The sequence below is a fragment of the Anomaloglossus baeobatrachus genome, chromosome 1, assembly GCF_048569485.1.
Source record: "Anomaloglossus baeobatrachus isolate aAnoBae1 chromosome 1, aAnoBae1.hap1, whole genome shotgun sequence".
NCBI lineage: Eukaryota > Metazoa > Chordata > Amphibia > Anura > Aromobatidae > Anomaloglossus > Anomaloglossus baeobatrachus.
Genome location: NC_134353.1, coordinates 620,179,480 through 620,206,478, shown reverse-complemented (window position 1 = coordinate 620,206,478; position 26,999 = coordinate 620,179,480). Strand labels below are relative to the sequence as shown.

The following is a 26,999-nucleotide window of genomic DNA, read 5'->3' as shown; positions in this document are numbered from 1 at the left end:
GGCGGGCTTTGCACGTTGCGACATCGCAAGCCGATGCTGCGATGTCGCACGCGATAGTCCCCGCCCCCGTCGCAGGTACAATATCTTGTGAAAGCTGGCGTAGCGAAAATTATCACTACGCCAGCTTCACATGCACTCACCTGCCCTGCGACCGTCGCTCTGGCTGGCTACCCACCTCCTTATTAAGGGGGCGGGTCGTGCGGCATCACTGCGACGTCACACGGCAGGCGGCCAATCGGAGCGGAGGGGCGGAGATGAGCAGGATGTAAACATCCCGCCCACCTCCTTCCTCCCGCATAACCTACGGAATCCGCGTTGACGCTGGTAGGAGATGTCCCTTGCTCCTGCGACTTCACACACAGCGATGTGTGCTGCCGCAGGAGCGAGGAACAACATCGGACCGTCGCGTCAGCGTAATTATGGATTACGCCGATGCTGCACCGATGATACGATTACGACGCTTTTGCGCTCGTTAATCGTATCATCTAGGCTTTACACACTGCGATGTCACATGCGATGCCGGATGTGCGTCACTTTCAATTTGACCCCACCGACATCGCACCTGCGATGTCGTAGTGTGCAAAGCCCGCCTTAGGCACAAAACTGCACACGAAGGATGGGAAATCTTCCGTAAGGAAATCTTTAATGCACAAGAACTAACAATACCTAACAGGAAGAAAAATGGGAAAGTCCTAAAGAAACCAAGATGGATGAACAAAAAGTTACATCAACTGCTTAAAAAGAAATAGGAAACATACAGTTAGGTCCAGAAATATTTGGACAGTGACACAATTTTCGCGAGTTGGGCTCTGCATGCCACCACATTGGATTTGAAATGAAATCTCGACAACAGAATTCAAGTGCAGATTGTAACGTTTAATTTGAAGGTTTGAACAAAAATATCTGATAGAAATTGTAGGAATTGTACACATTTCTTTACAAACACTCCACATTTTAGGAGGTCAAAAGTAATTGGACAAATAAACCAAACCCAAACAAAATATTTTTATTTTCAATATTTTGTTGCGAATCCTTTGGAGGCAATCACTGCCTTAAGTCTGGAACCCATGGACATCACCAAACACTGGGTTTCCTCCTTCTTAATGCTTTGCCAGGCCTTTACAGCCGCAGCCTTCAGGTCTTGCTTGTTTGTGGGTCTTTCCGTCTTAAGTCTGGATTTGAGCAAGTGAAATGCATGCTCAATTGGGTTAAGATCAGGTGATTGACTTGGCCATTGCAGAAGGTTCCACTTTTTTGCACTCATGAACTCCTGGGTAGCTTTGGCTGTATGCTTGGGGTCATTGTCCATCTGTACTATGAAGCGCCGTCCGATCAACTTTGCGGCATTTGGCTGAATTTGGGCTGAAAGTATATCCCGGTACACTTCAGAATTCATCCGGCTACTCTTGTCTGCTGTTATGTCATCAATAAACACAAGTGACCCAATGCCATTGAAAGCCATGCATGCCCATGCCATCATGTTGCCTCCACCATGTTTTACAGAGGATGTGGTGTGCCTTGGATCATGTGCCGTTCCCTTTCTTCTCCAAACTTTTTTCTTCCCATCATTCTGGTACAGGTTGATCTTGGTCTCATCTGTCCATAGAATACTTTTCCAGAACTGAGCTGGCTTCATGAGGTGTTTTTCAGCAAATTTAACTCTGGCCTGTCTATTTTTGGAATTGATGAATGGTTTGCATCTAGATGTGAACCCTTTGTATTTACTTTCATGGAGTCTTCTCTTTACTGTTGACTTAGAGACAGATACACCTACTTCACTGAGAGTGTTCTGGACTTCAGTTGATGTTGTTAATGGGTTCTTCTTCACCAAAGAAAGTATGCGGCGATCATCCACCACTGTTGTCATCCGTGGACGCCCAGGCCTTTTTGAGTTCCCAAGCTCACCAGTCAATTCCTTTTTTCTCAGAATGTACCCGACTGTTGATTTTGCTACTCCAAGCATGTCTGCTATCTTTCTGATGGATTTTTTCTTTTTTTTTCAGCCTCAGGATGTTCTGCTTCACCTCAATTGAGAGTTCCTTATACCGCATGTTGTCTGGTCACAGCAACAGCTTCCAAATGCAAAACCACACACCTGTAATCAACCCCAGACCTTTTAACTACTTCATTGATTACAGGTTAACGAGGGAGATGCCTTCAGAGTTAATTGCAGCCCTTAGAGTCCCTTGTCCAATTACTTTTGGTCCCTTGAAAAAGAGGAGGCTATGCATTACAGAGCTATGATTCCTAAACCCTTTCTCCAATTTGGATGTGAAAACTCTCATATTGCAGCTGGGAGTGTGCACTTTCAGCCCATATTATATATATAATTGTATTTCTGAACATGTTTTTGTAAACAGCTAAAATAACAAAACTTGTGTCACTGTCCAAATATTTCTGGACCTAACTGTACATCAAGTGGAAGATGGGGGTTATAGCTAGGGGTGAATACATGGCAGTTTGCAGACTCTGCAAGACAAGCATCAAAGGAGCTAAGGCCAAACATGAATTGAGTTTTGCAAAAGAGGCCAAGAGTAAGGTAGAAGGATTTTGGGGGTATGTTAAAGGCAGAAGAAATGTGAAGGAGACCATAGGAGTCCTGCAGAATCAAAAAAGTGAAACAGTCAATAAGGTGGAACAGCAGGTGGAGATACTAAATTCGTATTTTGCATCTGTCTTCTCCCAAAAAACGAATGCAAGCATAAACAATAATCATGATAGAAGTGATGGTCAGGAGGAGTCCAAGTTGACAATAAGCAAAGAATTGATATTAGAACACAACACTTAGCCAAGTTAAAGGAAACCAAGTCCCCAGATTCTAATGATTTATACTCTAGAGTCTTGCAAGAGATAGCTGACAAAATAATACTACCGCTTGCCATAATCTTCAATAAGTCATAGAAAACAGGAAAGGTCCCTCTAGATTGGAAAAGAGCAAATGTGGTTCCTATCTACAAAATGAGGGTAAAGGAGGATCCAGGGAATTACAGGCCAGTAAGCATGACCTCTATAACAGGAAAAATCTTTGAGTAAATTGTCAAACAACATTTACTTAGATACCTGGATGGGAAGGCTTAAATTAACCAGAGCCAGCACGGCTTTATGACCAATAAATCTTGTCAGACCAACCAGATTTCCTTCTATAACAAAGTCAATAATTGGTTGGACCAGGGGAATGTCATACCTTGATTTAGGTAAGGCATTCGACAAAGTATTACTTAACATCCTCATTAAGAAGAAGATAAAGTATGGAATTGACCAAAAATCAGTTAGACAGATTCAAAACTGGCTTAATGATCGGGCGCAACGAGTACTACTAAATAGATACACATCAACCTGGAGGAAAGTCAAAAGCGGGGGCCACAAGCCTCTGTCCTTGGGCCAGTGCTGTTTAATATCTTTATAAACGATCTGGATAACGGAATTATTGGGAAACTCATAAAATTTGCAGATGATACTAAGATAGGAGGATTAGTCAACACTAGAAAGTAAAGAGATCGTATTGAAAGGGATCCAGATACACTCGATGGGCTAAGGAGAACAGAATGGTTTTTAATAGGGACAAATGCAAAGTCGTACATCTGGTTAAAAGAAATGTAAAATGCATATATAGTATGGGAGGAATAGAATTAGGTGATAGCACCGGGGAAAAGGACTTGACCATAATAGTGGACCCAGATTCAACATGAGCCAACAATGCGGTGCTGCAGCTAGATGGCCAACAAAATTCTGGGATGTATCAAAACAAGCATTGAATATAGTTCAAGAGAGGTAAATATTCCCCTATACTCCGCCCTGATCAGACCTGTTGTGGGGGGGGGGGGGGCGATTGGAGCAAAACTAACAATAGCTCAATTGTCTCCCGAGGTCCTCTGGGCATATGATAAAGCCACAGAGAAACAGGTGGCCGGACGGCACAACTTCAGAGAGACACAAAAATAAAAAACACAATCGGTGGTGTTCACAGCACACCACCAAGCACCGGACCTCCCCTGTTTATGGGACAGGGAGGCCTAGAGAGTGCGTAGGGGGCCCATGTGGTCAGCTGCAACAGCTCGTTTAAATTCACTGAGCTGCCACCTCACTTCAGGAACAGTAGGACTGGAGCGGAATAACTGGCCCTGGCTGTGCCTCGCGGCGAATCTTGGCACGACGAGCACCAGACACCTAACCCTGCCTGCCACTCATATAATCACTTGCAACCCCACCTCAGACACTGCAGGGCTATTGGCGCTATGGTTACTATAACTGCACAGCCTGTCACTAATGCAATAATGACCCTTGTGCAGCCACGGACGTCATCCAGGGTCCTTTATAGCCAAAACCTAGACTCAAGCCAGATGCCAGATGATAATGGTGCTTGCCACGGCCACCGCGTCACCCGTGACATCATCGATGGCCAATCAGCAGCTACCATGTCACTGGTGACGTCCACGACAGCCAATCAGGAGCTACTGCGTCACTGGTGACGTCTCGCGCATGCGCAGTAGCGGGAATCCCACACTTAGAGCCTGTAGAGGCAGTGGGACCCCGTGCATGCGTGCTAGGGCAAAACGGGGACTCAGGCTCAGGATGGCGAAAGACCCTGGACACCTGACGCCTAGCAGCCAAGAGCCTGAAGCGACAGATGGTGGTGCAGGGGAGTCAGCTGACACCATTGTAGGGGATGAGTACAGGGCAGGAGTGGTTCGAGGCTCGGGGGAACCCAAAACCGTAACAAAACCCCACCTAGGGATGTTTAGTTTGAAAAAGAGAAGGCTGAGAGGAGACTTAATAGCAGTCTACAATTATCTGAAAGGTAGTCACAATGCAGAGGGAACCACCCTATTTTCATTAGCACAATGAAGTACAAGAAGCAATGGGATGAAACTTAAAGGAAGGAGATTCAGATTAAACATTAGGAAAACATTTCTGACAGTGAGGGAAGTAAGGGAGTGAAACAGGCTACCACGGGAGGTGGTGAGCTCTCCATCAATGGAAATCTTCAAGCGGAAACTGGATAAACATATAGCTGGGATAATTTAGGAAAACCTACACTCGTATGGAGTTGGACCCAATGGCCTTGGAGGTCCCTTACAACTCTTCAGTGCTTTTTTTGTAAGAAAATATTTGCTGGTACGTATCTCTGAGGTGAGGAGAGGAGCGAGGGGGTGCTGTCAGGCACCGCCAGCCAACGTTGAGGAGCGGGGTGGGGCGGCGGGGTGTGCCAGTGCCAGTGGAGAGAGTGGATGATCATGTGAGCACAAGTATGAAAGTATGAGATTTGTATACTTGTAGCCACATTCTGATTTGATGTTTCCAGCCTCAGTCAATTAATTTTCATTGACCATATCTGTTCAGCACGTGACCACATCTATGTAAATCGCATACTTTCAGCTTCATAACCTCCCACTCTCACCGCCGGCACCAGAGAATCCTGTCAGCGTGCAGTGTGCACACTGTGAGAATTCAGAAGGCTGCAGTCACAGAGTGACACAAGGAGTGACTGCAGACTCATCACAAATTTGGACAACCCCTTTAATGCTCCTAACAACATAAATAAAAACATAGTAACCCTTAACTTGTCGGACAGCACACGACTTTATTAAAGAGATTGTCCACTACTTTAACATTAATGACCTTTCCTTAGTATAGGTCACCAATGTCTGACTGGTCGGGGTCCGGCACCTGGCAACCCCGCCAATTCTCTTCTCTAGGTGTCGGTGGTGGCAGGTGGCCGGAAGTGCTCAGTTCTGGACCTGCGCCGTCTTCTGATCGTGGCAGCAGTCTCCTATTAAAATCAATGAGGTGGATGTGCAGTACCCGGCCGCAGACACCATCAGAGGACGGAGCAGATCCATAAATAAGCATTTCCGGCCACCTGCACCATAATCAGCTGATCAGTGGGGGTCCCATTGCGCTCACATCAGAAGCAATGCGCAAGTGGGACCAAGGCCTAATGATAAGACATTGTCAGTATAACAAATAAACATTTAAATTCAGATACCTTATAGATGATGTTGTCTCTAGTCATTTCTTTCTATTCTTCATCTTGTCCTGACGCAATGATGACTTTTCACATTCGCATCTCGTCTCTGCAGATTTCCATCTTCTCCGGTCTTCTGTAACACATCCCGACACGATACCCCTAAAAGTAGCAGCATGATTATAATACTTCTACTTAAAAATATCTGCCCTACACTGTGCCCCAGAATAAAAAATGGCCCCTTACCGTATTCTCTGCACAAAATATGACCCATACTGTCCCTCTCATGGTACATGCCCTGCATATTCCCTCTTTCCAAACTGAGCCTACTGTTTACAGTGTCCTTTACACTGTGTCCCCTTATATTGCCCAGTCTTTATATTGTGCCCTCATCACACTCCCCCTCCTTGCTATAACCTCACACTGTCCTCCCATTCTGCCCTCTTTCCATACCACCCCCTTCCACTACCCAGTCTTTATTCTGTGTCCCTCACATTCTTTTCATCCCTTAATGTCTTCTCACTACCTCCTCCATATACTTTTCCACCTCACTCCCCATCCTGCCCACTTGCTCGTCATACCATGTCACTCTTTATTCTGTGTCCTCAAAATTTCTTTTAAGTTTGCTCCACATCCTCTCTGTCCCCATGCATGAAACCTCATCCTCTCTATCCCCATGCATCACCCCTCATCCTCTGTCCCCATGCATTACCCCTCATCCTCTGTCCCCATGCATTACACCTCATCCTCTGTCCCCATGCATTACCCCTCATCCTCCCTCTCCCCATGCATGAAACCTGATCCTCTTTCACCCCATACATGAAACCTCATCCTCTCCCTCCCCATGCATGAAACCTCATCCTCTCTCTCCCCATGCATAAAACCTCATCCTCTCTCTCCCCATGTATGAAACCTCATCCTCTCTCTCCCCATGCATGAAACTTCATCCTCTCTCTCCCCATACTGTATCCAAAGATACTTCCCCCCTCCCCATCCTCTCTTCCCACCATACTCTGTCCACAGATAGTTCCCTCCCCCACCCATACTGTGTATATACATATTGCCTCCTCCCCACCCTTTGTCCCCCTAAAGTGTGTCCACAGATGGTTCCCATTCCCCACCCTCTGTCCCCCCATAGTGTGTCCACAGATAGTTCCCTCCCCCACCCTCTCTCCCCCCTACTGTTTCAAAAATACTCCCTTCTCACCCCATAATGTTCCTCCTCCGTGTCTTCTTCAGCTCCACAGTGGAGCACTTACCAGCGTTTCTCTGCCACCTCTGCGTTGAGGCGCTAGCTTCCGGGTCAGCAGTCTGATCAGCTGACCTGATCACATGAAAGCCGTCGCGCTGACCCGGAAGTCAGTGCCAGGGATCACTGCTTCAATTGTCCTCGCGTCTGACAGATACAAGGACAGTTGACCAGCAGACTTCCACACCTCTGCATCAGGCAGCCCGATAGTGCCCCGCCAGCTCCTCCCTAGATACGCCTTTGGCTTGCGCCTCCGCTCCACATGGCTAATTTGTATAGTTTACAAATCAGCCATGTGGACAGAGCCAGAGGCACTCTTCAGATTTTCCGGTACGCCGTACCGGTGCAAAAAAAGCACTGCAAATCTTCCATTCTATGATTCTATGATTCTATGATAATTAGAGATGAGTGAATATATTCATCACTATTTGTTACTCACACTAATATTAAGGTATTGAGGATATTAATTACTCATCGATTTTGGTATTTGTCTCTGGAGTTTTAAGTCCCCTGCCTGCATGTTTGGAACCTGATTTTCAGCCACTAAACATGCAAGGATTGCCTCTCAATCACACTTATGCCATAACCATTTTTGCTACAGGCATTACTTTGATTGGCAAGAGCAGTAAAAACAAAAATGGTGTACGGTCCCCTGGCTACTTATGAAAATCAGTGCAGGTAAAGTAGAAAGCTGTGGGCTACAGCCCCCTGCTGTGTACTTCATCCGTGCTGGTTATCAAAAATAGAAGCTCCCCTCAATGATTTTCTTTAATTATTTAAATAAATAATTTAAAAAATGACCTGGGCTCCAGCTCATTTTTGATAACCAGCACAGATAAAGCAGACAGAAGGGGACTGGTATTCTTGGGCTGGAAACGTCCATGGTTATTGAGCCCTCCAAAGTCTAAAAATAGCAGTCTGCAGCTTCCCCACAATTGGAGAATATATTAGATGGGCCAATTGCCGTGATTTACCCAGCTTATCCTGCTTGCCTTGGTGTGATGGCAATCGCGGTAATATATAGGGTTGATGTAGGCTGTGAGACTAAAGGGCACTTTACATGCTGCGATATCGATATCGCTAGCAAGCGTACCCACCCCGTGGCACACAACATTGCTTACACCCATCACACGGACTTACCTTCCCTGCGACGTCGCTGTGGCCGACGAACTGCCTCATTTCTAAGGGGGCTGTTCGTGACACACCACAGTGACGGCACAAGGCAGCCGTCCAATAGCAGAGGAGGGGCGGAGATGAGTGGGCAGAATATCCCGCCTACCTCCTTCCTTTCTCATTGCCGGTGGACACAGGTAAGGAGATGTTCATCGTTCCTGCGGTGTCACACATAGCAATGTGTGATGCCACAGGAACGATGAACAATCAGCGGCATGCACCACAAACGATATTATGAAAAGGAGCAACGTGTCAAAGATCAACGATTTTTGACGTTTTTGCGATCGTTGATCGTCGCTTCTAGCTGTCACACGCTGTAATGTCGCTAACGACGCCGGATGTGCGTCACAAACACCGTGACCCCGACGATATATTGTTAGCGATGTCGCAGCATGTAAAGCACCCATAAGACTTCCCCCATTACCAACCCTGTATGTAAAAATAAAAAAAATAAGCACAATAATCCATTATTTTAAAAAATAAAAAATACACCCTCTTTCACCAAATTATTAACCTCAAAAACACCCCTGCAAGTTCAATATAATCCAAACAATGCTGGCTCTGCTATATACGGAACCTGCAGTGATGGAAATTACAACCGATCACTGCAGCTCCTTGGACACATTGAGGGCAGCTGGAGATCCTGCTGAGATAAGCGGTGATGTAAGTCAGGTCACTGGAGTTCACAGCCGGAATCCCACTGTATCAACTGTGACCACCGGTGAACCCGCTGCCTGATTGCGGGACATGGTGGCACAGAATTCCGGCAATCCGGCAGTCAAGTCACCAGAGTTTACACTCATGGGCTTTCCCGCTGCCCTCAGTGAACTCTTGTAACTCGTCAGCCAGATTGCCGGATTGTTGAATTGTGGCACAGCAGTCCAACAGTCTGGTAACTGTGGGACCCAGAAACCTTAAAGAGACTTTAGGAAAACCTTTAATGTTCCTGGAGTTCCAAGCTGCTGGGACATCTGGAGGCTGTGAACTCTTACTAGAGTTGAAAGGCACAAGATGTTCCAGCAACTGGGTACTCCAGAAACTTAAAAGCTCCTTTTATGTTACCAGGTTGATACCTGTCATGAGACTGTGAGCTCTGGTAACCTAAAACAGTACCAGCTGTCACATCCACTGGGTCTCCTGGCAGCTGTGATGCCCAGAAATCTTAAAGGATCCTTTAATGGAGCATTTAACGTTCCTGGAGTTCCCAGCTGTTGGAACATCTGGAGGCTGTGACCTCTGGTAGGAGCTCACAATTTCCAGATGTCCCAGCACCTGGGAACTCAAGAAACTTTAAAGATTCCCTTAAAGAATCCCTACCAGCAGCTGTGAGGACCGGAAACCTTCTTCCTGCAGTGTTCTAGTTGACTGACAGGTTTCTCCCATGTGTGTCCATCCAGAGACTCCAAACTGGTGCAAAATGAATACTGTTCTTTATTTGGCAGCAAGTTTCTGAAAAGAAGTTTCAATCATAACATCAGACCTTCATAAGTTCACGTGCTGCCTGGATATGTGCACTTCATAATAGCAGTGTATGCCGCTTGCACATCACTGATGACACATATCCAGGCAGTTTCCCCATAGCAGCATGTGAACTGATGAAGGTCAAATGTTATGCCCAAAATATCTTCTTTTCCAAACTGGACTTGCTTCTACATAAATAAAATGTTCTTTTCTAACCAATTTGGAGTGCCTGGTTATAGATGTGTTTAATTTCTGGGATTGTATCAGGACACCAGCATGGGGAGCTGGAGTCCTGATGGATAGAAACAGTGCACAAATTAGCCGGGGAGCTGAAGCACACTGTGGGCTGATGCAATACCTTACAGCACCAGCAGGGGGAGCAGATGCCACGAGGTGTGTGGCGGATGGTCAGACAGGCCAGGTCGAACACAGGAGAAGCAGTAACAGACCAGAGGGACATGCAGGAGAAAGGTCGGGGTCAGGCCAAGGTCATTACCAGAGAAAGCAACCGAGGAGGGGAGGTAGGAGGGGAAGAGGACAAGAAGCGGGCAGGAAGGCACGAAGGTATTTCAGGGGAGACAGACAGATCAAGGGGATGAGACACAGACAGAGGACAGGAGCACAGGGGAAACAGATCACTATCAAACACTTACAGGGACCAGCAATTACAGCAGAGCAGAGCTTAGCTTATAGCCAGCGTCGGTTCACCAGAGATGAACCCATTTCACCGGAAATGAGGCCCAGGGAAAGGCTTCACCCCCTAGCCATGTGGTAGGGGAGACGAAACCATGACAGATTGGATTCTACCAGAGCACCATAATCAGTATCAGCAGTGCCATTCTTAACTATATTGTGCATCAGGAGACCTGTTGAATACCTGCAAGGAGAAGACAGCTGTGGACAGCACCAGATTAATCTCGTCTTTGCCTATGGTCCCCGACCGGATGTATTCTCTGAAATAACGGATCAATTTAAAAAAAAACATATCTGACTGCAAAAGTGTAGCCAGGCTCTGATTCATGCTGCCCATGGTTTGAACAGCATGAATCGATTGACAGGTTCCGTATAAAACTATTCAATATTAAAAAAGTGCATAAAAAAGATCAACAGAATCTTGCTTTATGGGAGTTTATCATATTCATGCAAATACCGTAAATACCAATTTTGCAACATACTGTATTCACTAAGATATGAAAAAATGCAGATTTGGATTTTTTTGCATTGTAAATGTGAGAGTGGTAACTTTCTCCATCTTAGTCTTGCACTCTTTCTTCCTGCCATTGGCCATTTTAACTAATATGTAATACAGTTTGTTCTTACCTATCATTGTGTAGTCTTAGACCTAAAAGAAAGCTAAGACTTGTTGTGAAAAGTGTGTGCAAAGAACATTAAATCTTTACTCATAGTACAATAGAATTGCAATTGAAAACATAAAAATATTCTAAAGCGGGCTTTACACGCTACGAGATCGCTATAGCGATCTCGTTGGGGTCATGGATTTTGTGACGCACATCCGGCCACTGTAGCGATCTCGTGTGTGACTCCTAGGAGCGAATTTGGATCGTTGCAAAAACATCCAAAATCGCTCCTCGTTGACATGGGGGTCCATTCTCAAATATCACTGCTGTCATGTGGGCGAAGTTGATCCTCGTCCCTGCGGCAGCACACATCGCTACGTGTGATGCTGCAGGAACGAGGAACCTCTCCTTACCTGCCACACGCCAGCAATGAGGAAGGAAGGAGGTGGGCGGGATGTTCATCCCGCTCATCTCCGCCCCTCCACTTTGATTGGCCGGCCGCTTAGTGACGTCGCGGTGACGTCGCTGTAATGCCGAACGTCCCTCCCCCTTGAGGGAGGGATTGTTCGGCAGTCACAGCGCCGATGCCGACCAGGTAAGTGCGTGTGACGCTGCCATAGCGATAATGTTCGCTGCGGCAGCGATCACCAAATATCGGCATAACGATAGGGGCGGGTGCTATCACCCTCGCCATCGCTAGCATCGGCTAGCGATGTCGCAGCGTGTAAAGCCTGCTTAAGAGTTCTCAACTGAGTGCTTGCAGAGTACCACTGCATTTTGTGTTTGCTTGATCTATACCATCTCTTTAAGAGGTGCTAACTGTCTTGCCTTTTTCTTGTACAGTATTTATGGTTATGTGCACAGTGAAGTCCCAGTGGTAACATTTTAGCAGGTTTTATATTAGAACGTGTTAAAGCCTCATTTGCTCATACTATTTAAAAATTGTACACCTAATTTTAGTACCCCTCTAATTGTTATCACACTAACCCTATGTCTGGGCTTGTGCTGCTATTTTTATCTCTCTTCACTTTTTATACAATCTATTATGTTCAAAGCTGAACTTTAATTTAAAATTATAATTTAAATCAAGAATACATCACAAAATCATCCTATTTATCTGTTTATCCTATGCACCTCTTGCAGATCATTCTGGAACACTGGAAAATGGAGAACAATTAAGTAATGCATTGAAAAGTGGCTTTGCACTTATTGGAGGTAAAAATATTTTTTTATAAATAAGTAATGCCTAAATTATTACTTTGCAAAAAATGTATAAAGAGCCATTTCTTTCAAGTGTCAATATATGCAGTTATATATGAAAAAAATCCTCAAAGAGTACTCTCTTAAATTTTATTTCATAAGTCAGACACATTTGCTTCTTTCTCTTTCAAATTTGATCAGTCATTATCAAAATTCTCAATTGTGCGGAAAAATCTGTATTCAATGAATACTTTCCCATTACTGAAATAGTAGTTGGCAGTTGTTACTGATGAGATTCTATGTAGACGGGAGGAGAGCAGAGCTAGAGGCGAGCTCCTCCCCTCCTATGTCTTTTATCTACATAGAATCTCACCAGCTCTGCCTCTAGCTCCTCCCTCTGCATCAAGAGCCCCCCTTCTACAGTCACCATAAAATCTCATCTGTAACAACTGCCATCTCTTATCTCAGTAATTGGAAGTTTTCACTGAATACAGAGTTAACCTCAGAATTGAGAATTTGATTATGAAGAGAGATGGGCGAATACCAAAATTTATGCCCGTAACGAATACTTTATAATATTTGTGTATTTGTTATGAATAGTGAGTACAATGCAAGTCAATGGGAAATGCGAGTAATTTTCTGCTGGACCCAACAAAAAGGTCTGGGGGCCTGAAGAAAAGGCTGAAATGGATGGGAAAGTGATGAAACTCATTTGAGAGAGCCTGGAGAATATGCCTGCATGCATTTCTGACTCACATATGGTTTCTGGGATCCCCTGAAGTCACACAAAAAAACTTCCGTGTGGCTTCAGTCTATTGGTGCCCCTGCCGTCTATATCGCACTGCCCTTTGCCAGCCCCGCATTGACTCACACAGCAATATGTGAGCAGCTGCGGGATGATGAGCGCCGACTTTAGGAGGTAAGCTCAGATCATTACCCGCTGTGATGATCTCCCCTGAACTCGTGATGACAGCGCTCGTCACTGACTTCCATGATGCCGCGTCCTCACATTAAGTCTCGCGGGCGGCCCGAGACTGTGACTAGCAGTGACATCACGGGCTCAAGGGAAAGTTCAAGTGAGAACTCAGTGGCCATGGAACTCAGTGACGAGCGCTGACGTCACGAGTTCAGCAGAGTTCATCACTGCAGGTAATGAACTCAGCTAAACTCATAATGTCACCGCTTGTTATGCCCTGAAGTGATCCGGCCTGACCTAGTGATGTTAGCTCAGGTCAGTGCACTGCTCTCCCAGCCAATGGGGAACATTCTGTTCTTCATTGACTGGGACAGTGAGTATGGTATGGATCATCGTGGAACCCCCTTATTGAATTAAGCTGGACCTGGATTTGTTTTCTCTTTTCAATAACTTGGTGAAAGAGGGAATGTTTTGGGGAGTGTTTTTTCAAATAATTTTTTTGTTGTCTTTTTTATTTATTACTGACATGGTTAGTGATGTCGGATATCTGATAAATTCCGTGATATCATTAATGTCAGGGCTTGATGTAATATTTATTTAATTTAATTTAAAATAGCAACGTTGTGTACCCTCTGTCTTGGATTACTAGCCAAGGAAGAGCTGCCAGCTGCGGTATGCTTCACCCCAGCTGTGTACAAAAAATAGGGGGGACTCCACGTCGTTTTTTTGGGGAAAATTATTAATTTGTGGCTGAAAAAAAAGCTATACACCCTTTGATGCCATATGAAAGGCACTAAAGAGTGCAAGATTACAAAATGCAGGGACATTATATATGTCTTTCTATGTATCTATCTATCTATCTATCTATCCAGCTATCTATCGTTCTAGCATTTGACTGTATGCAACACTCCTTCAATTTTTTTGCAGTTCTCAAGAAAAAAAATGGAAATCAGACTGTTTGCAGAATGGAAGGGATGTAGTTGTCACATCGATGGGCACTGTTAAAATAAATTAGCCCTTTGGCCAGAGTCATGGTTGACGCAGGCATTTACCATCACAAGGTCCTCCATTGACAAATAGTAGTTATGCTGGAGTAGGAGTCCACCACTGCACAATGTGCATAATGTTTACAAAAATTAGCCCTATGGACTGAGTCATGGTTGACGCAGGAAAGAAACGGCTTTTATATGGGAAGGCATGGACGTTAACAGTAGTAGTCAAAATTAACATTTTGGGGGAATTTAGATTGGCTTATTCTCATCTGGAGGGATTGCAAACTGTGGAGAAATCCAGTTCTTGTGGAATTTAATCAGAGTAAGTCTGTTTGCAATTTCTGGGGAGAGGCATGAGCGCCAGTGATGATTGCTCCAGCAGAACTGAAAATACGCTCTGACATCACACTAGCAGCTGGGCAGGCCAGTACCTCCAAGGCATAAAAGGAGAGGTCAGGCCAAGTGTTCAGCTTGGACACCCAATAATTAAAGTTAACTGAAGCATCAGAAAGGACGTAGGTATGGTCACTTAAGTACACCTTGACCATGTTGTGCAACTTCTCCCTCATTGGCACTGTTACAGGCACAGGTTGAGCTTGCTGATGTCCTGATTTATTGGAAATGGCTCAATTTGCGCACATTTTCCCCCCACCTCTGTTGGCCCTGGTGTTGGTGTCTCTCTCCATTTATCCTTAATGTTGAAAGGGCTGATAACTCTGCCACCAGCGTTGTCTGAGGGTGATGTTTTCATCAACTAATCTACAACGACCCTCTTAAAAGATTCCATTGTGCAACCATTTGATGACTCCAAAATGAGAGAAGGAAATTTGTCCTTGTACCGTGGATCCAGAAAGGTGGCCAACCAGTAAAGGTTGTTAGATAAAAGTGTATTACGCAAGGGTCTTGCCACATTGCCATGTGGGCCAAGCGACAATCAGGCAAAGGTTCTGTGTCCCCACCAGGAGGAACAATACTCATCCACTCCTAATGCTGACTCGCCTCCTCCTTCTCCACCTTCTCCTCTCTAACCCATCCATGCTGGACAGACATGAAGCTGGGGTTGAGAGTCCCCTGTGTAACAATGGGAGTCCCCTGGGTAGCATAGAAAAACAAATCTTCTTTCTCCTCATCTTCCTCATCCTCCTCATCATCACCCAATGTTGTCTCAAAATATTGGCTGGGCTGGGTAATATCACCCATTGGGAAATCTGTCTCCATAGACACATGCTGGGCACTCAAACCTCGTCTTTGAGATTATGCACTGATTGTTTCAACAGACACACCAGTGGGATGGTTAAACTGATAATAGCTTGATCACTGCTCACAAGCTTGGTGCAGTACTCAAAGTTATCAAGAACCTCACATAGATCAGCGATCCGCACCCACTCAACAGTTGTTATGTGGGGTTGCTGACTCTCAGTCTGATGGGCATTTTGAAGCTGGTATTCAGCTACTGTCCTCTGCTGCTCAGTAATCCTTGCCAACATATAGAATGTAGAATTTCACCGCGTGGGCAGGTCGCACATAAGTCGGTGACTTGGCAAATTAAAGCGCTTTTCCAGCACGGTAAGACCAGCAAAAGCGGTAGAGGAATGACAGAAATGGGCACTAATACAGCACACCTTTTCAAGTAGGTATGGCAAGTCAGGGTATGTTTGCATAAATTTCTGAGCAACTAGGTGCAGCCAGTGAGCTATGCATGGCATGTGTACCAGTTTGCAAACCCTTAAAGCTGCCACCAGGTTACCTGGTCAACAGGCCCATTGTCACAAACGACCAGGCTGGATTGGAGGTGCAGCGGGGAGAGCTACTGATCGGTCTCCTCTTTTATACCTTGCCACAGCTCTGATGCAGTGTGTGGCCTAAACAGATCAGCTTCAGCAGAGCGTCTTGCCGCTTTGCTGATGTGCTGCTACACAGCACCCAGCTTGGTAGTGATAGGGAGTGTAATTCAGTAGAGGATAAGGAGCAGGAGGAGGAGGAGAGGAAATAGGAAGTGGAATATGATGAGGCGGAAACGCTGGTAGAAGTTGGGCCTGCTATTCTTGGTGTGGGTAGGATGTATGATATTACAGTTTGCGACTTTGCCCCAGCGTCCACTTGGTTCACCCACTCTGATATGACAGATATGTATTATCCCTGTCCACAACAACTTGTCTACGTGTCTGTTGTTAGGTGGACCTTTCTGGTTATGGCGTTGGTCAGGGTATGGATGAGATTGTTTAACACATGCTTGTGTAATGCTGGGACGGCACAATCGGCAAAGTAGTGGCAGCTGGGAACACTGTATCATAGGGCAGGCACATCCAAGAGATCACGGAAAAACTGTGTTCCCACAATCCTAAACGCCAACATTTCCACGGCTAGCAATTTGGCAATGTGCAATTTTACGTTTTGTGCCAGTCCTGTGGGTGTGTGGCTGGGTATTTACGCTTCCTTCCCAAGATCTCAGGCATGGACAACTGGACACTTCACTGAACAAGGAAGTTGATGTGGTTGATGTTTGCTGTGTCTGTGCAATTGCACCTTGTGGACAGCAGATTGTGAAGGACGTAGCACAGGTGACATGGCAGTGGTTTGACCCAAAGACACAAATTTAGTACCCTGGTGTTCCTCCCACCTACTGGGGTGCTTGGCTGCCATGTGGAAACAGGAATGTGCTTTATTACATCAGGCAGCAGTAAATGATAGAGTACTGCTTTGTAACTATTTGCAATAGCCACTAGCAATGTGTTAATGTGGCTGATGTGGACAGATGGCACAAGTCAGGCTTTGAACCCCTAAATATTGTGGAAGCAGGTTACAATTCCCTACCTAATCCAGGAATCTCTCCTTCCCGACTGTGACTTTGTTCAATGCTATCAGCTTTTAGAAGAGCTATTGTATTCTGGATTCTGGACAGTACTTTGGGGGTAGTGACACACACTGCTTTAAATACAGTCCCTGCTCGGAAATATGTCCCTCCGTATGCTACACTGACTTACACTGCAGGTAGCCCTGGAAAGGGCTTTTTGTATTATTAAGAGGCTTATGCTTTCCCTAGCAGCTGCTTGCTCTATACCTACGCTGATACAATATTGGTCCAGATGTAATGTGTGCAAAATGGCAGCTGAAGGCTTTTACAGACCTTATGATGCTGTGAGGCCAGCCAATCATAGTAATGCCATAACCAAGATGGCTGTGACATTACTGTGATTGGTTAAGAAGAAGCCCATTTAGTGGCTGCAAATGAGCCACCAAACATGCTAGGCGGGACATTTCAATATAGCAAGTCAAATACATCAATACAGTTGAGCTCAAAAGTTTACATACCCTAAACAGAATTTTTGCTCTCTTGGCCTTTTTTCCAGAGAATATGAATGATAACACAAAATCTTTTTTTCCCACTCATGGTTAGTGGTTAGGTGAAGCCATTTATTGTCAAACTACTGTATTTTCCCTTTTTAAATCATAATGACAACCAAAAACATCCAAATGACCATGATCAAAAGCTCACATACCCCAGTTCTTAATACCGTGTTTTGACCCCTCTAACATCAATGACAGCTTGATGTCTTTTGTGGTAGTTGTGGATGAGGCTCTTTATTTTCTCAGATGATAAAGCTGCCCATTCTTCTTGGCAAAAAGCCTCCAGTTCCTGTAAATTCCTGGTCTTTCTTGCATGAACTGCGCACTTGAGGTCTCCCCAGAATGGCTCAATGATATTGAGGTCGGGAGACTAAGATGGCCACTGCAGACCCTTCACTTTGTTCTGCTGTAGCCAATGACAGGTCAACATGGCCTTGTGCTTTGGATTGTTGTCATGTTGGAACGCCCAAGTACGTCCCATGCACAGCTTCTGGGCTGATGAGTGCAAATTTGCCTCCAGTATTTGCTGATAACGGGTTGCATTCATCTTTCCTTCAACTTTGACCAAGTTGCCTGTGCCTTTGTAGTTCACACATCCCCACATAATCAGGGATCCACCTCTGTGCTCTACAGTAGGAATGGTGTTCCTTTCATCATAGGCCTTGTTGACACCTCTCCAAATGTAACGTTTATGGTTGTGGCCAAAAAGTTTGATTATGGTCTCATCACTCCAAATTACCTTGTTCCAGAAGTTTGGAGGCTTGTCTCTGTGCTGTTTGGCATATTATAGGTGAGATACTTTGTGGCATTTGCGCAGTAATGGCTTTCTTCTAGTGACTTAATCATGCAGCCCATTTTTCTCTAAGTGCCTCCTTATTGTGCATCTTGAAACAGCCACACCACTAGTTTTCAGTGAGTCCTGTATTTCAGCTGATGTTATTTGTGTGTCTTTGTTTTCATCCAGAACAATTTTCCTGGCAGTTGTGGCTAAAATTTTTGTTTGTATACCTGATTGTGGTTTGATTTTTTCAGAGCCCCTTATTTTCCATTCGTTAATTACAGTTTGAACACGGCTAAGTGGCATTATCAATTCCTTGGATATCTTTTTGTATCCCTTCAACTATCTTTTCCCATAGATCCTTTGACAATACTTTTGTTTTTTCTATGACTCACAATCCAGAGTCTTTCTGGGTCCCAGAAACTCACTCAGCTTTTATGCACACACTGATTACAAGCAAACAGGTCACAGGTGAAGATGATACCTTTACTAGCCACTCAAACGTCTGTTCATGTGTTCAGGCCAAAACCATCAGGGTATGTCAACTATTGATCAGGGTCATTTGGATGTTTTTGGTTGTCATGATTTAAAAAGAGAAAACAGAGTAGCTTCACAATAAATGACTTCCGACTTCACACAACCACTAACCATGAGTGAAAAAAAAGTTTTTGTGTTATCATTCATATTCTCTGAAAAAAGGCCAAGAAAGCAAAAAATCTGTCGGGGTATGTAAACTTTTGTGCACAACTATACTTGCTATATAACGAATACCCCAAATACCGTACTATTCTGCGAATTCGTTCGTCACTAATTGGGACTGATTAATTTTTCCAGAAAAAGCAGCAAATTTGTCTGATAAGATAGATTACAAAGTTGCTTATTTTCATGTGCATTACTGATTTATGAAATAAAAATTAAAGTGACGTTTAAATGGGTTCTCAAGAAACAGAAAAAATATAGAATATATAAAACTAAAAGTAATGTGAATATGTTCCAAAATAACTACTTTGGAAGTCATACTTACAGTATCCACAAAAAGTTAGAGATATTTGGCTTTCGGGTGAAACTTTTGGATGAACTAAAATGCCGTCTAACTTTTCAGATGAATGCAATGTGACCTCTAAACTTTTGTATGCACATATCCAACTATTTAATGTTGAAGTACTTTTTGAACAACTTGCTGTTCTCTACAAGTGTCAACATTAGCAATTGGTGTTTGATCAATGAATCACCGAATGAATTTCAGGGTTCAATTAGCATTGGTATTTAAACAGTCCTTCTCATCATGCTGTTCCCATTTTGACATCATGAGACCAAGATGACATCTAAAAATTGATCAACAGTATCTCGTCATTGTGAGGCTTTAAGCAGTATGTACTCAGATGGAAGTGGCCAGTGAACTTAGAGTGGCACAGAGTGTCAGCAGGTTGCAACAGAGATACAGAGGGACTTGAAAAGTGACAGAAAGGCATAGAATTGGACATCCTTTAGCCATATCCCACTCTGATTACAATTTCATTGTGAGCAATGCCCTTCAGAATCGGATGATAAATGTCACACAACTCCAGGCACATTTAAGGGAGGTGAGAGGCACCCAAGTGTCATATAAAACAATTCAAAACATCAGCATGGTCTGCATCGTAGACTACCTGTAAGGGTACCCGACCACACCACCAGGCATAGGCGTCCTCGTTTTGCATGAATCAGGTAGCATCTATGCTGGACAAGAGACCAGTGGGCCTCAGTTCTGTTCACTGATGAAAGTTGATTCATGCTGAGCAGAAATTATGGCTGCCAACGATGTTGGAGATATCAAGGAGAGCGCTATGCATCAATCACTTATCACCAGGCGATCCTTTGGTTATGGTGGTGTTACAATGTAGGTAGATGTCTCTAGTCAATTCAGAACTGTCCTACACTTTGTGAGTAATACAGTGACAAGGTTCACAAAGCCAATAATCTTGGAATAGTCTCAAAGCCAATTAACAATAGTACATTACATATCCCTGTAAAGCATCTCTTTATTAATTCAATTAAAATCGCCTGGGTAGACAGATAAGTACCAAATATAAGGGGGATACAATGTGATGTGAGGTAGCCGTAAACTTTCTGAAGCTGGAGCAGTAGGGTATGTGTCAGTTAATATTGGATTAACATTTCCCTGTTATAGTCCCTGCCTATCAACGGAGGGTATGACACCCTAACTTATCCGGGCGCCCCCGCTCACCCACACTCACCCCTATATCACCCTACCAACATAGAAAAACACCAAATACACACAATAATGGCAAATATGAATTATTCTGGAGTGGGGTTATTGTGTCTCTTATACAGAGACTACTTGCTAATGTTCATGGATAACAATAAAAGACTGTCACCTTAAAAGATATAACTTGGGTCCCAGTCCCCTGTTAACGTGACCAAATTATAATGCCTTTTCACAGCCCTTGATTGCTGTATACTTTACACAGGGACAAAAAAACAAAGGTAAACATATATATATATATATATATATATATATATACAATGCCCTGGCAATAAAGTGACTGGGTCCGTATTGACAGTGACAGATAGCACATCAGCTCAAAATATTCCCCCTTAAGTCCAGAAAAATGTAATTTACATCATAAAGCTAGATAAGCATATTAGTCATAATAAATCATAAAAAAAGAATCACTTCCCTTGAGATGAGTGCTATAAGAACGGCCTCGACGCGTTTCCCCGCCCCTTTTCGGATCATCAGGAGGCCCAGGGACAATAAGACAAAAAGGAAGATTCAGGATCTGAATCTGAATATGTTTACTGTCGTTTACCGATCAGATTAATTGATTTTATATGTTGATAGATCGGACATTTCTGAATGCGGCGATGCCAAATATGTGTATTTTTTATTTTTTTAACCCTTTAATTTTCAATGGGGCAAAAGGGGGGTGATTTGAACTTTTAGGTTTTTTATTTTTATTGTTAATTTTTAAAACTTTTTTTTTTTATTTTACTAGTCCCACTAGGGGGCAATATAGATCAACAATCCAATCGCTCTGCCCTATCTGTAGATCTCAGTTACAGAGCCGAGATCTGCAGATATGCTGCTTTACTCTCAGTGCTTGCACTGTGCCAACATTGAGAGAAAGTGACTCATGTTAGCTACAGGCATCATCACATGACCCTGTGCTACCTTGGCAACCACCGTTAGTCACGTGATCACGCATGTGACTGCCGGTGGGAGCATCGGTAAGTAAAAGTAATGGTCATACACATATACATCTCGCTGCCAGATTTTGGCAGCGAGATGTAAGGGGTTAAAAGTTGCGAGTGGAGTGCGATTCCACTCGTAACTTGAAGTCACACATGTTAGCTGTTGAAATCAGCTGATATGTGTGCGGATCGCGGCAGGCCGCGGCGATGATAGTGACACGATCCATGATGCACCCAATACGTCATGGGTCTTTAAGGGGTTAATACAGACAAAGAAGCCCATACTACTTGAATAGCATTATCAATCCAGTCACTGTGCCTCTACATGAACAACACAGGTCTAATATCATCTTCATGGACAACAAAACCAGCTCATCAAGTTCACATTATTAGAGAATGTCTGCTGGAGGCTGGGGTACCTCAAATGGAGTGACCTGCACTTTCTCCAGACCTAAGTCCCATAGAAAACCTATGGGATCAACTGAGTGACTGTGTAGAGGCTCGTAACTCTATACTCCAGAAGCTCAATGACCTGAGAGCCTCCCTTCAAGAAGAGTGGGATGCCATGCCTTAGCAGACAATAACTCTTGTGAACTATATGAGACTTAAGCGGGCTTTACACACTGCGATATCAGTACCGATATCGCAAGCGTGGGCACCCGCCCCCATCTGTTGTGCGACACGGGCAAATTGCTGCCCGTGCTGCACAACATCGCCCAGACCCGTCACACTACTTACCTGCCCGGCGACGTCGCTGTGACTGGCGAACCGCCTCCTTTCTAAGGGGGCCGGTTCGTTCAGCGTCACAGCGACGTCACAGCAGCGTCACTGAACCGCCGCCCAATAGAAGCGGAAGGGCGGAGATGAGCGGGACGTAACATCCCGCCCACCTCCTTCCTTCCGCATAGCAGCCTGGAGGCAGGTAAGGAGAGGTTACTCGTTCCTGTGGTGTCACACGGAGCGATGTGTGCTGCCGAAGGAATGAGGAACAACTTCGTTACTGCTGCAGTAACGATTTTTGAGAATCCCCATGTCACCGATGAGCGATTTTGCACGTTTTTGCGATGATGCAAAATCGCTCATAGGTGTCACACGCAACGGCATTGCTAATGCGGCCGGATGTGCGTCACCAATTCCGTGACCCCAACGAGTTCGCATTAACGATGTCGTAGTGTGTAAAGCCCCCTTATGTTGTCAAGCTGTAATTGATGCTCAAGGCCACATGACAAGTTATTTAGACACTTTATTGACACTTTGGAGGGGTATAGCCACCACTATTGTAGACTTTTGTTTCAATAAAGGGAAATGAGGAAACTACCTGTCCTCTACATAAATCCTTTACTTTCTTGATGAAATATCACTGTAGCGTGAACTTTTTATATTTTCCATAAATTTCATAGTTAAGCAAAATATTCCCAACTTTTTGTGAGTAGTGTATTTTGTCTAAAAAGCTAAGCACAATAGTACGTTAAATGGCCACCTTCTTGCTACACTAACAGAAACCTTTCTTAGGTACGGTTCCAATAGCATATAGCTTCCCATGCAAGAGCATCAGAAGCGATATGCTAATGACCCTCTGCTGCGGGTGTCAGCTGAGGGTCAGACGACTATGATGCGATCTTGCAATCGCATCACAGGTGCGGAGAAGATGGAGGGAACATTTTTCCCCATCTCCTCTGCTGCTTGTCTCCGCGTATATCGCACTGCACTCGAATTACTAAGCGAGTGCAGTGCGATGTTTCGCACACTCCCATTCACTGCTAAATGCAGCATGCTGCGATCCATTCCGCATGCTGCTATGGCATGAGAAATCAATCGCAGATGGACTTTGCCCCATAGTTTAGCACTAGAGTGAGAGCAAGCTGATGTTTTATTGGATTGCACTCGCCCGTGCAAAACATAAGTGGAACCGAACCCTTAGAATGTGAAAAAGAAAAGTGGCTTTCAGCATATGCAGAAAGAATCTCTGTGACACAGAGATAATAAATTCATTTCCACAAAGACTATGTCCCTTCATTCATAATACACCCCCTCATTAGTCAATCACCACTGTATAACTCTTTCATAAGATACATCATGCACTGTCATTCAATTAAACAGCCGGTAAAAAAACGATCTTTAGCATAAATATCAATTTAGAAATTCCCTATATTCCATATAAAAATGTGCTAAGAAAATTCCATCAGCACTGTCACCAATGTGAAATTATTCCATTAGAACAATTCATACAAGGCTCCGTTTTCACCATGTTCTGCCGAGACGCTCCATTACATATGACACCCAAATGAACTAACTTCACTTTGATGAGAAGAGTGATAGATTATTCTCAACACATGTTTATATGGAAAAATAATATGTTTTTTTTTATCAAGAAGCATTGCTTTAAAAGTGTTTTTGTACCGGCTTTTCAATTGACAGTGACTGGGACGTAACATTTCCAAGTACTTTCAAACTAAGTCCAGGTCAAAGTAGCTTCATAACATTTAAAAATTCTGGATGGATTGCAGCCTAAGCTGCCCTTTCTTACCTAATCACCCTTGTTATCTGCTGTATTTTATCAGTATATTCACTGGAAACATATCTGCCTACACATGGAGGAGACAGAGTTTCCAAATGCACATGTTCACTGGCACTTTACCTGGTATTATTCTACAAGATCTTGAAGAAAGTGCAACAAGATGGAAGATATTTTATTGTTCTATACTTCCTTAGTCAAAATGAGCAAGATTTGCTATGTTGAGGTATTCAGAAATTTATATATACAGTGTGTCCACCCATATCCTGTCCACCGCCATTAACTTGACAACGGCGGCAGCTACAGGCATAGAAGTGGTGTCTAGGTATAGTAAAGTAGCCATGCGCTACGCAATGAAACCACCTATAGCGCCACCTGGAGAAAAACAACAGAGTTAGCATTTTTATCTCAAAAACGTAACGAGATAGAGAAAAAAAGTGAATTACAAAGCTGCAGGGCATCATCAATTCAATACAAATCGACACCTTGCATACAGAAGTGCTATGATATGAAACCCATGACCTCCCCAAAACATTGAATGCTGGTCATGCATATGGCGCTCATTTAACTTTGATGCTCAAAGTGGCCACCGTCAGCTGCAATGCACATCTGAACTCTGGGCAGCATACTGTATCTTGCTGCACGTTGTGCAATATGGTAGGTGACACATTTGCACAAGCATCTGTGATACGTCGTCGTAGGTCCTGCAATGTTGGTGAAGGGGTTGCATACACCTGCTGTTTGATGTGACCTCACAGAAAGAAGTCTAATGGAGTCAGGTCAGGTGAGCATGGAGGCCACTCCACGCAGCCATCATACCCAATGACTTGTAGGAAGGTCTCCATGAGGTATCGCTTCACGTCCGCAGCCTTGTGAGTTTTACATGTTCTAATCATAGCATTTCTGTATGCAAGGTGTCGATTCATATTGAATTGATGATGCCCTACAACTTTGTAATTCACTTTTTTTCTCTATCTCATTCCGTTTTCGGGATAAAAATGCTAACTTTGTTGTTTTCCACCAGGTGGCGCTATAGGTGGTTTCATTGCGTAGCGCATGGCTACTTTACTATACCTAGACACCACTTCTATGCCTATAGCTGCCGCCATTCTCAAGTTAATGGTGGTGGACAGGCTATGGGTGGACACACTGTGTATTTTTTACCATCTCTGTAGAACCCTTTAACTACTGTTCATTAGTTACAATAATAATATCATATTTTTAACCTTATTGTGGTGAACCAAAACAAATTTTAAACTTTCAACATTTTTTATTTTTTTTTTCTTTGTCCTCCTGACCAGTGAACTTGTGTGAATTAATACAATATATATCATGTCAGATAGTAATATGTTTTGGAATAGTCTAAAACTTTTTTTTCAAGATATTCATGCACTTTGAAACCAGTGAAACCTTAAATTGGTATTCCAAAAAGTTAGATGATGCGTGCGACAACTGGGATACTTTCCATTGACTAGAAAATAAATAGTTCTTCAGGAATGAAATTATAATGGGACATAGTATTCTTATTAGTTTTGCTACACGTATTTTTGTCACTCATAGTTTCACATGTGTAGTTATCTCTAAAATCAAATTCTGGGAATCACTTATTTTAGACAACAGTGATGCCATCAGCCTCCAGACTATTACTGTGTGATCAATGGACATGCCTATTGGAATACCCTCTAAATCACTCTAATGGCCAAAAATCCATATAGTTTGATTTTTTTTTAAGTCAATATGAATAGATTTTCACTCCAAATGTATATATTTTTTTTTTTTAAAAAAATGTATGCATTGTATAATCATGAGTAAAAGAAAAAGGGAAAAAACACTTTGTTGAACATGGAAACAAGAGGATCTTTGTTAGAAATGACTGTTAAAACAACCACAATACTTTAATGCCTTGATGATATTTCTTACCTATTTTCTGATTTTCTTGAGATTTATTATAAAGCAAGTTGTGTGAACCCAAATCACAATTTGTATCAAACTTCACACACATTAGGCTATGTTACCATAATGAGCATTTGGTGAGTTTATGATGTTGCAGCATTTTTGCACCTGGTATGTAAATTAGGTTATTTGCAGGTTTTTGCTCATTTTTTACATGTGTTTTTGTCACTTTTTTAAGCTGTTATTCTTGTCTATTTTTGCTATGTAATGTGTTAAATAAAGCTGCTTTGTTTTTGATACTTTCTGGTATTTGACTTTGATAAAACGTTATAGATATTTAATTGAAACCAGAAGTTTACATACACTATCTAAAAAGGAACATCTGCATATTTTCTTGACATGAAATCAGAATAATCCTTTCCTGTTTTAGGTCAATTAGGAACCAAAATTATTTATATTTGCCAAATGCCAGAATAATGAGAGAGAATGTTTTAAAGTATTTTTATTACTTTCTGCAAAGTCAATAGTTTACATACATTTCATTAGTATTTGGTACCATTGCCCTTAAACTGTATGACTTGGGTCAAACATTTTGGATATCCTTCCACAAGCTTTTCACAATAGTTGGTAGGAATTTGGGCCCATTCCTCCCAACAGAATTGGTGTAACTGGGCCATGTTTGTAGGTCCCCTTGCTCGCACCTGCCTTTTCAGCTTTGCCCATAAATTTTCAATAGGGTTGAAATCAGGGTTTTGGGATGGTCACTCCAAAACATTGACTTTGTTATTCTTAAGCCGCTTTGTAACCAGTTTGGCAGTATGCTATGGGTCATTGTCCATTTGGAACACCCATTGCCGCCAAGCTTTAAGTTCCTGGTATATGTCTTGATATGTTGCTTCAGTATTGCCACATAATCTTCTATCCTCATGATGCCATCTATTTTGTGAAATGCACCAGTGCCTCCTGCAGCAAAACAACCCCACAACATAATGCTGCAACCCCCATGTTTCACAGTT

General features: G+C 43.5%; 1 protein-coding gene across 1 annotated transcript in view; it reads left to right on the top strand.

Moving 5' to 3' along the window:
• The window catches only part of LOC142245804 (contactin-associated protein-like 4), a 795,990-nt gene that overhangs the window by 757,543 nt on the left and 11,448 nt on the right, over positions 1-26,999 (top strand). Inside the window, exon 23 of the mRNA XM_075318773.1 lies at positions 12,290-12,361. Coding sequence (XP_075174888.1) covers positions 12,290-12,361 — 72 coding nt within the window. The remainder of the gene's footprint in view (positions 1-12,289; positions 12,362-26,999) is intronic.